Source organism: Amborella trichopoda, chromosome 9 (genome assembly GCF_054954075.1).
Source record: "Amborella trichopoda isolate Santa Cruz 75 chromosome 9, AtrichopodaSantaCruz75HAP2 v2.0, whole genome shotgun sequence".
Taxonomy (NCBI): Eukaryota; Viridiplantae; Streptophyta; class Magnoliopsida; order Amborellales; family Amborellaceae; genus Amborella; species Amborella trichopoda.
This window is the reverse complement of record NC_142344.1, coordinates 13,650,294-13,662,055: the sequence shown is the minus strand read 5'-3', so window position 1 is coordinate 13,662,055 and position 11,762 is coordinate 13,650,294. Positions and strand designations below refer to the sequence as shown.

General features: G+C 32.5%; 1 protein-coding gene across 1 annotated transcript; it reads left to right on the top strand.

The window, feature by feature from the left end:
- The first annotated feature begins 10,675 nt into the window (after positions 1-10,675).
- LOC18424393 (protein MAIN-LIKE 2) lies at positions 10,676-11,513 on the top strand. Its single transcript, XM_011630793.1, has 2 exons — positions 10,676-11,110; positions 11,466-11,513. The coding sequence occupies exons 1-2, from the start codon at positions 10,676-10,678 to the stop codon at positions 11,511-11,513; spliced, it is 483 nt and encodes a 160-aa protein (XP_011629095.1).
- The last annotated feature ends 249 nt before the right edge of the window (positions 11,514-11,762 follow it).

The following is an 11,762-nucleotide window of genomic DNA, read 5'->3' as shown; positions in this document are numbered from 1 at the left end:
CCCCTTCTCACTGTCGGTCTGGGTGGTTTCCCCCCTCTCTCCCATTTCTTCTTTTTTTCTTTCTCTGTTTTCACGTTCTCTTTCCCCCTGTTTTCTTTCTATTTATCCCAATCTCTCTCTCTTTTCTTAGTAAAAGTTCACATCTTAATATTAGGGGATAGCTTTCTATGTCCCCCCCGCAACATAGAAGTTCTATCATCCCCCTACTGTCGAGCCGTCCATTTTTTTATCAAGAGAGCCACTCATCGTTTGATCTTAGATCCGATGTCTCAAAGTATTTTATTTTTAGTTTTCTTAATACAGGTTTTTTTAATATGAAATTTGGTACGTACCATCTTCTCATTGGGGCGAACCTATAAAAAATATTAACAATAATTTTCAATAAAAAATAATGACCAAAATACCCCTTAAAAATTTCAAGGGTATTTGGGTCATTTTATTTTATTGAAAATATTTTTTTTATATTTTTCGTTAGAGCGAGTTTAATAGAGGAATGGACATCCAAAATTTGGTGTTAAAATAGTTTATAAAAAAAATTTAAAATAAAATAGTGTAAAGACGTGACATTGTGATTGGGGCCAATCTTAGCCCTCCATAAAAGAATGGACGGTTGCATAAGGGGGAGGATAGAACTTCTATATTGTAGGGGGACCATAAAAAGCTTTCCCAAATATTAGGCCATGAACGTGATTCAAATATTCAACCAACCTCCTTGTAATAGAAATTTATGTGTCCAATCCATATAACCATTTTTTAAAAAAAGTTCACATCTTAGTATTAGGCCATGAATGTGATTCAAATACACAACCAACTTCCCTATAATAGAAATTTATTTGTCAAATCCATATAACCATTTAAAAAAACAAAAAAACAAAAAACAAAAACAAGAAAATAAAATTGGTCCATCATACCTCTTCATTTGTTTTGCTATCTCTTCCCTGTAATAGAAATTTAATTGTAAAACCCATATAACCATTTTTTAAAAACAGAAACCAAAAAAATAAAATCAGTAATTATACCTCTTCATTTGTTTTGCCATAAAAAAAACATACCATTGATCTTTAAGCACAAGGAGGCACAAAAAAATCTCAGGTATTAAAAAAGGGAAAAGTTTATATAGATCCTAGGCTCTAAAAAATCAAATTAGAGCCTACATCAAAAATTTTACTAGAAGAGGTTGTTTTGATGCCCAAATATACTCAAATTGATCATATTGACATCAAGATGCATGGACATGAGAAAAAAATCGATTTCAAGTTTTGGAAATAGCGCATCTTTTCGATTTCAAGATTTTCACATGTTCATAGATTTGCTCGCTATATAGTATTTTTGAAGCTTTAAATTTTATAATTAAAGATGAAAACATATTTTAAGACTACCACAAAGATCGATGCTATTTGAAGGTAGGCTGTAATTTGATTGTTTAGAGCCTCGACTCTATACAAACCACACCCATTAAAAAATGGTTCTTTCAAATTTGTTAGCACCTATCACTTACTGTCCTTACACTCCATACATATTCATAAACAAATAGCTAAAATATAACCGTAAAATAAAAGGTTATTGAATCATCTTTGCCTATATGACCTTACCATGTAATGTGGGATATATTTCATACCTCAAAATCATGGTGCGGTACCTGGGCTTTTTTTATTATTGTTTTTACTTACTGACGAGCTTTTGTGAACTTGGACAAATAGACAAATGATGAAGAAACATTTGGTCATCATCTTTTATACGTTGATGAAGCATCCACCTCTTCGACCTTATGGATTCTTCCATACATATTAAAAAATACTTTTTCTTCATTCCATCATTCAAAAGATCACAAATTTAATTCTCCCACTGATCTTTAGAATTTCTATGCTGCCACCAAGTATCTCAACATAGCCCTTCTTCATTGGGAAGAAACCAAGTGCTTTCACATGCATTGTGTTTATTCTATATTATGCAATTCTCAGATTCACTTCTTCACATAGAGTGTCATATTTTGTTAACCTTGTATTACTTCTTTCAAAAGGTTTGCTATTAGAAACCATACTCATGACATATTATAAAACTTTTGAATGACCCCTAAAAGAGCTTCAATTATGAGGCGTACAAAGATGTGCCTCAACATGCCATATATTTCAATTTATTGCAGAATAAAAGATGAACATCCAATTATACAAATATGATATCTTTCAACTCATGAGAAGTTCATCTCTAAAAATTTTTTAGTATTGCAATAGACTCAAAAATATAAAATAGTGCTTAGTTCCATCCCTAAATCACACCATTTAGTGAGTCTTCAATTTTGTGACATTCACGTCACAATATAGTTTTCATAGCAGAAATTAGTTGCGCACCTCTCAAAAAAATAATTGTTCCTCTCAATCTACAAAGGATTTCTTCCTGAAACTTTCTCTATTAAAAACTAGACTCAAAATTAAAGCATATCATTATGGTGTGAATCCCAAATAATATCTTTCTTCAGAGAAATAAATAAGTGGCATTACATCATAAAATATTTCATACCGCAGAATTTCAGGATGAACACTATCTAGTAAAATTGTTTATTCTCTCTACCCTCATATAGTTTCCCTTTCATTCTTATTTTGTTTGAAAGTAGACATAGAATGGTAACACATATATTTCCACAAGCCTCATATCAATCTATTAAATAGGCTTGATAAATATAGTTATTCATGGCTTAATGAAGAATACACTAAACTGTTAAAAATTCAGGATGACCTCTCTTCAATCCAAAATTTTTATTTCTCTCTTCCCACATATATTTCTCTATCAAATAAATTTTATTAGAAACTAAATTTAAAATGAAAGTTAAAAACTTGGTATGGGCTTTAAAACATTACGTTAAGAATGAAAATAAATTATGAATTCTAAGGCATCTAGACAGTTTTCATTGTAAAAAACAACACTTGCACACCCTTCAATAAATTGATTATATCTTTCAAATCACAAGGGTTTTCTTCATGAAACTATATTTTTTTTTAAAGTAGATTGAATTTGATGAGTTAGAGTCAAATTTCAACTCAAAATAGAATAATATGATAGGTGAAAAAATTCAAAAAGTCCAATGGATGGTTCCTAGATTTTACAAGGTCAGAACTGACAACCTTAATTGATGAGTCCATAACTCTCAATTCCCCTAGGATCTCCCACTAATATTTTGTGGGTAGATCCTACTCCGCAAAATACATAATATAACTAAATTATGCATTTAAGAAATACCTCATTAGTTTATTCATATCAGTGCTCCAAAAACAACAAGAATACTCGATGATGCAGAGTGCCTTTATGATGTTTGAACGTGAAAAAATTTCTTCCGGAGGTGTATCACTTGACCAAAACAGTCATTAGCTTTCTTATATCTCATTCCCAACTCACCAAAAATAGTGAAATGAAATTAATAGGGAAGTAAGTAGATCTAGCTTTGATTCCAATGAAAGTTGGACTATGTGATCAAGCACGGTGTATGTAAATTAATTTTTTTTCTTATTTTTCTTATTATTACACCGGCAAGACCACTCACAATGCCCAATTACAAACAAATAAATAAAAGAAAATAAACACAGTTCTCACTTGCTACCACTATTGAATACAATTCTTTAAATTAAAACCTTAAATACTCATTGCTTTATGGGAAGAGAATATCAAATCACAAATAAATATTTAAAGAAGTAAAATTGTTGAAGATTACCTCAACATGTCTTAATACACCCCACACCGAGTCTCTTCCTTCTAAAGGTGCTCGAGATCCATAATCGGTCTCTTGATTCTCCTACATTTGGCAAAACTCTCTAAATGGCATATGGATCTCGATTTAAAACTAACTACCTAATGCCTCAATGCATTGGTCTTGTTCAAGCTCCTTTAGTTTGATTTTTGGAGAGATGAGAGATAGATAAAAGAGAGATGGAGACATCTACTAGCAAGGGGATCCTCCTCGTTGTCGCCCAAAAATCAAATCACCATACGCTAGAGAGAGAAGAGATAATAGTTGTAGAGATTTTATGAGGTGAGAGAGCATTTTTTTTTATATAGATTTTCTATGCCTTGGGGTTTGCCTCAATTCGTATGGTTAAATATTGACCGTTGATCTAAGGAGATTTGTGGGGTGAGAGATTTGAGTCATCATTTATTTGATTCATCATCAAGATTTAAAGAGATGAGTTATAGTTTTATCCTCCATTTTCTAGATCTATTATCATCAAATCTTTAAATAAAAAAAAAATATATCTTACTTTTTATTGTAGTAAAGATTTACTAAATATTTTAAATATTCAACTTATCATGTAAGTTGGTTATACCAAAAAAATAAGCCAATAAACAAAGGCATAACTATCACCCAATCTTGGAGAAAAGGTTAGTCCCTATGGATGGGGAGTGCCACCCTTTGGTGGCCACACATGGGCCCCACCCAATCCCACATGTTCCAAATTGGGCCTCCATATTTATGGAGGGTCCCATATAATTTTATAAAATATTTTATTTTATATTTAGAACCTTTAAATCTTATAATTTATTTAAAACATTGGAAAATTAATTTATCTTAATTTATAAATCCAAAATGACAAAAATAAAATATCAGAATATTCACAAAAATTTAAATAAATAATTTAAAAATCATATATCAAAAATTAATTAATTTTAATGGGAATCAGATCCGTTAGATCTAATAATTTATCAATATACGAGAACAATCCACCTTCAACTGCAGACCGCGATCCACCTAGCTTTCTCAAACTGACCCAGCAGTTCCTATAACCCACAGTCCACTGCAAAGGCTCATGATTGGGCCACCAAAGTCAGCTAATAGAATAAGGGATGTAATCCCAATTTATGGATTTCAAGTTCTCCCCTAGAGACAAAAAATCGTGGTCCTGCAGACCATGATGCAACCATGACTCTGTGGTATATAGGGGTAATCTCTCCCATATGTACACGCTTCACCCTCATTAGCACATCTCAAAACTACTATCTATATACATGTCATGTGATGATATAATAATGAGGTTTTAACCTTGTCTATAAAGGTTATTCATCACATGCAAGGGCCACACAATCCCTCGGCTCTCATATGGACATACTCCAACATCATCAAGAGCGAACCCACTAAACCTTTCTTGGTAGATCCCTATGCTCAGGTATCTTGGGTTTTTTCAAACTCCGCTGGCCTAGCTCGTCGAGCCTAGTCCGAGTATCGACAAATCGCATTTGCCTAGTATGATCCACAAACCACACTCCCATTGACTTTATGTTTCACTACATAAAATGCTCATACAAGCTCTCTTAAGTTTTTAAAGGTCACATAAACCCAACACTTAAATCCTCTCTTGAACTCTCCCTCTAAGTTCTTAAGCTCTCTTTATTCTCCATTTCTTTCCCTCATGTTCTCTTCTCTTCTTTCGTTTTGTCGCTTCTCATGGGAGTCACTCTTCCTTTCGGGGTAATCACCATAGGAGGGACTTTCAAGGAATTTGTTTCATCTTCTTCTCTTTTTTCTTCTTCCTTTTCTTCTCTTTTGTATATATACAATCATTAAGGGGCTCTGTTGAGGGTCATCTTGCTAGGGCTTGCCCCATAGTATTCGATCCTCAAAGCATCCTTCGGGTCATGCGAACTTCGATTCGATGCCTTCTCGTGCCACCGTAGATGCCTCCTTGGGGAGGTGGCACTGGAAGGCTGTCAAATTGGTCAATAACTTCACTTTCCCCATTTCCATAACTACCCACTCTTCTTTCTTCTCCGTCGTCGTTTCTCCCTCTCTTGATCAATCATTACCATACATCCTTCCTTCCATACCCATCAAGACCACTCTTCAAGGACAAGCCATAATTAATGAACCCTCATTTATCCAGCTTACATATGTGTGTTTAATAAGGAGCAGTGTGAATCAAGGAAACCAGCATCAGACCAAGCCGAGAGGCAGGGGGGCTTTCGAGTCTGATTTAAGAGGGTTCCTAAGAGCCCAGATGGGTCCACAAACCAAAACCACAACGAGGTAAGTGCCAAAATCACTCACCGCACTAAAATCTCCCTCACTGTTGGTCACCTATCCCCGTGCACCACCGCACGCGGTTTGCCAAGGGAGCGGTCCCCGACCTTGAGTCAAACCTATACACCATAGAGTTGTGGTTGCATAATGTTTGTGTGATTTTGGACTAGTCTCTAAGGGAAAACTTGTAATCATAGGATTGTGTCCCTTGCCTATTGGTTGACTTTGGTAACCCAATCGTGAACCACTACAGTAGTTTGTGAGTTATGAGAACTACTAGAGTGATCAGTGGGTCATAGGAACTGCTAGGTCAATTTGAAATAGCAAGCGTAGATTATAGTCTACAGTAGAAGATAGAGTGTTGTAGCGATATTATAATTCCTAAACCTAGTTGGATTTGATTCCCATCAAAATTATTTTGAATTAGTTATTTTGATGTTAAATGATTTTTGGATTGATTATTTGAATTTTTGTAAGTCTCTGGATATTTTATTTTATAAAATGGATTTACAAATTAAGAGATATTGAATTTTCAGTATTTAAATATTCAAAGTGAAATAAAATTTATTTTCAATATTCTAAAAATCATTTTATGAATTTTATAATTCACTAATTATATGGGGCCTACCATGAGCTATGGGCCTATCATGAAATAAAACACATGAGAACACCTAGGGCGGCACACCCCACCCAAATTGAATCATACTTTCTATTTTGTGATGAAGCAACCAAAGAATGCAAATCAAGTTGAAATAATATATATTGTTTTGAAATAATGGAGGCTTGATTTCAATCATATATTATATGTAAGAGGATTATGGAAAATAACATAAAATATAAAATTATTTTTTATTCTTTATTATTTAATGAGAATTAGGTTTAAGAAGTTTTAGCACTTTCCTTTGAATAATGATAGTTGATTTAAGGATTGGATAGCTTAGATCTCTCACCCCACATCTCTTATATGATCAATAGTCTAGATTTAATCTCTATACCCTAAAAAACCCTAATCTCCTGAAAACTCTATAAATAGTGGCTCTCCCATCTCATTCTACTCTCATCTCTCTCTACTCTCTCTTACCTAGGTTGGCATGCCACCCTAGGGTTTCATCTCTCTCTCATCCAAAAGATCTTTCTCCCCTCTTTAGACTTTAGAAAGAGAAAGGGGACACGCTCCACTTAGGTCAAGAAAGGGGCATGCCATGTGAACATTAGTCATAAATCTTTAAAAAATGATAGAATAAAATGCACATTTATTTTAAAATCCCCATAAGAACCAAAGAAAGGTTTCAGTTTTTGTGTAGTAACGACCTTAAAATTATTTTCTAACTTTAATTTTCCTTTCTTATTTTATTTCAAAAATTCATTAAAAAATGTTACTTACGTATGATTTGATAAATGCATGGGAGTTTTTCCATTTTCTATATACAAGCATTTAAATTTTTTTATCATTTATTTGTCTTGTAGAATGCTTGATTTCGAGCTCTTAAAAAACTGTATGCAAGAAAGGTGATGCTTAGCTCTCAAGACCCAATAGAGAAATTAACAATGATAAGAGAGAACAACTTCCATGTTTATATTATTCTACATAGGGAAATGCTAATTTAAGGGTCTTGCATGACCAGCAAATCCTTTTACCTAATTTATTGCATATATTCAACCATAGTTAAGAGGTGGATATTTATTTTTCAAAAAATATGTACATATTTTAAAATTATTTTAAAAATAAACCTTCAAGATATATTTCAAAAATATAGACTTTCAATATATATATTTAAAAATTATTTTGAAAATATGTTTAAATTTTAAATATATTAAGATTTATTTTTTTAAAAAATAACCATATAAGATTTCTGAAGTTCTTCCACGAAATTTCAAAAGAATAAGGAAACAACATAAGCACACATTTTGCATGAGGGAAGTAGTATACAATGTGCTTCTAGAGAAGCACACTTTGATGGAAGAAAAAAACAAATCGAACAACGAATGGGGCTGAGTCGTGGTAGTAACACCACCTGTGTCTCAGCTACTAGTCTAGATTTCCATTCTCACTGATGCATTCAAAATCTATTAACTATTTCTGAAGCAGGTATGGGCATGTACTCCCCACTAATCGACCCAAAAAAAAACAAAACAAACAAAAACAATATGAACAAAGGTTGGGCAATTAATGAGTTGCTCTTATTCCCTTCATTTTTCTTTGAGAAAATTGCTTATATATCCGTTATATTATGCATTATTACAGATCCACCTTTCAATTTCCATTATTACCTCCATGTCCATTTTTTCACTTTCATAACGAGATTTTTTAAAAAAGACTGTTTTACCCAATTTCGGGTGTTGAACAATCGAAATAAATTTTTTTTTGGTTTTTCAACAACCGAAAACGGGAATAGGTCTTTTAACCTTCCCGCTTAAGTTACAATTGTTCAACAACCAAATTTAGGATTTTCGGGTATTGAAAACCCGAAAATCTAATTTCGGTTTTTCAACACTTTAGTTGGCGCTCTTTTAAAAAAAAACACACAAGACTGTTCTTGGGCTGTTTTGGTCGAAGAACATCCGAAAATACTCCATCTCCCTCATTTCCAATTTTTCTTACATTTTTAACCTAAATAACTATTTAAATTTGGACACTAGCATTTTGACAGAGAAATAACGACATTTGACACATTTTGAGTTCATTTGTTAGGTTCCAAATTTATAGCAAAGGTATGTATGATTTGAGGTTTTTATCATTTTAATTTTGGAATTTTTATAATTGTGAGTTTGTGGTGTTTTTTTAATTTTTGAATGATATACCTGAATTATTGATTTATGTTTGTTTATTATTTATTGTTTAAGAATTTGTAAATTTGGGGTTATTGAGAACTTCAAATTTGGGGGTTTTATTATAAATCGATATCAATAATTGAATATAGTTAAAGGTGTTGTTGTGTCAATGCCTATGACAATATATTTTGATTATTATGAGAGATTTCTATTAATTTTTTAAGCTTTTGGATGTTGTTTGAATCATTTTTCATTTTGGGGATTTCGTTATTCAGTAGTTGAATATGGTTGTGTATTGTGGCTGTATGGAAATGAATCTATATGCCAATTGAAATATGTAGTTGTTATTATGTTTGTGCATTATCTATTGATAACGAATTTGTAAATTTAGGGTTATTAAGAACTTTAAATTTGGGGGTTTTATTATAAATCGATATCAATAATTGAATATAGTTAAATGTGTTATTGTGCTAATGCCTATGATAATATATTGTGATTATTACGAGAGATGTCTATTATTTTTTTAAGCTTTTGGACGTTGTTTATATCCTTTTTCGTTTTGGGGATTTCGTTATTCAGTAGTTGAATATGGTTGTGTATTGTGGCTGTATGGATATGAATCTATATGTAAATTGAAATATATAGATGTTAATATGTTTGTGTATTATCTATTGATTACAAATTTGTAAATTTGGGGTTATTGAGTTTGGGGATTTTATTAGTTGAATAGGTTTGTGTTTTTGTGACTGTACGTAAATGAATCCATTTGTAATTTGAAATGTTTTGTGATTGTATGTAAATGAATCCATCTGTAATTTGAAATATATTACTTAATGTAGCACCCTCTGTTATAATTGAAGATGTATGACTTATGCTATGTAGGACTTGTAATTTCAAATTTAGTAGCTTAATATGGATTTTTATATACTTCTTTGTGTTGTTGGATGTTGTTGTTTGTATTTTGTTATAAATAACATTTGATTTATAATTAAAAACAAAAAACAATAGTTGTTTTTATTTCTTCCCCTTTTAACTAATCTTTTAGTTGTATGAAATGGAGTTATAATGAATGGGTGTGGGTTTTGTAATTCAATATTTCTTATAGCATAAATTTTGACTAGGTATAGAGATGGTACGAAGATGTATAGGTACACTGTCTTGGTTATCATATAAGAACAAAAGTTTTGCCTTTTATACTTCATGCACATTCCATGGTTATTGATATATGATTTACTGATATATGGATTACACACGAGCCCATTCCATTATTAGTGATATATGATTTACTCATATATGGATTACATATGAATTGTAGATGTGTTAGTAATTCCATATATAGTTGGATATATAAATTTATTATCGCATTCTTGTCTTAGAGTAGTAATATACATGAAAATACATAATGGAATTTTAATATGCATAATGAGTTATTGTTGTCTCGATTTCAGTCAATATGAGTAGTGTCCATCCAGAGGGGGGATATCTAGGAGGTTCTCAGGACCCTAGCTTGCTACAGCTTCATCCGAAGCATTCATCATATTACATATGAGCAGGAAAGGTATATGAATATATTCATCTGCTATTTCCATAAGTTTGTTATATTTTAATAAATTTTGTTTGTTTCAATTGTATATGGGAAGTACATGTGTACATATAATGTGACTTGCATGTGTCATATTTGTTATATTTAAGGAAAAACATGAAATTAGAATCGATGAGAAGACATTTCAATTGAACAATTGGTGACTAACTGAAGAACAAGTTCAATTAGTGAACGCGTTTGGGTTAGGTGCTCTGTCTATCGTTCAACCAGGTCGAATTGATCATCCATTGGTTGCTGCCAATGCAGAGAGGTGGCGCTCAGAGACCAATTCCTTCCACTATAAGATTCAAATTGGTAAGATGACACCAAATTTATTTGATGTGTACACGATTTTAGGATTGTTTATGGATGACGAGCCTGTTACATGTTGTCCTATCAGTGATCTACGTAAGTTCATAGAGGACAATTTGGGTATAGTCCCTACTGAAGGCAACTTGACAACCATAAAGCATTTATGGTCGAAGGTTCATTTTTGGGAATTGCCACCTGATGCTTCCCCTGTGCAAATAGTCAGATATATTCGATCCTATTTACTCTTCCTCATTAGTGTTATCATTTTTGCTGATGCATCAGTTGCAACAGTCCCAACAAGGTACCTGCAATTCCTTGAAGATATTGAGCAAGCTAACAAATATGCAAGGGGTGCTGCAGCCCTTGCATATCTATATCGTTCACTTGAAAAAACTTGTACTTTCAAGCGAAGACATTTCAGTGGTTCTGCCACTCTTATGCAAGTAAATTTAATTTTTGTATAAATATAAGCATAATATTTTAGACTACTTTAAAATATTTTATAACTTATCATATCTTGATATAATGCAGTGCTGGTCTTATGAGCATATTATGCATATGAGACCCATACCGCATAATATATCTCCAAATATGGCAAGGGCAAAATGGTAGGAGCCACGCAAGCATTATTATGGCAATCCACACAATTTGATGCCTCCCATTAGACAAGAGTTAGATAATCTCCAACCAAATGAGGCCAGATTGTACTTTGATATTCAATACGTTCAATTATATTATATTATTTGTAATTTTTATATTGACTTATTGTCATATGTGTGATTGCATTTCATATAACAGGTAATATGGAATCCGTACTTCAAGCCTGATGAGGCAAATTTAGGATGATAGGCATGAAGCATTCAAAACTGTAATGTGCGTAACAACTATGATCTTTGATGATATTGCCGAGCCATACATGCCAGATCTTGTTTGCCGCCAATTTGGAGCTAAACAGGGCATTCTAAGAAATCCTTTATCTGTTGGTAAGAGGTCAAGCAGACATGGTGGGCAGCGAGATTGACGAAATGTCGATTCTAATAAGATTCATCATTGGTTATCTCACCATGATCACATGATGACAGATATTGAAGTTGA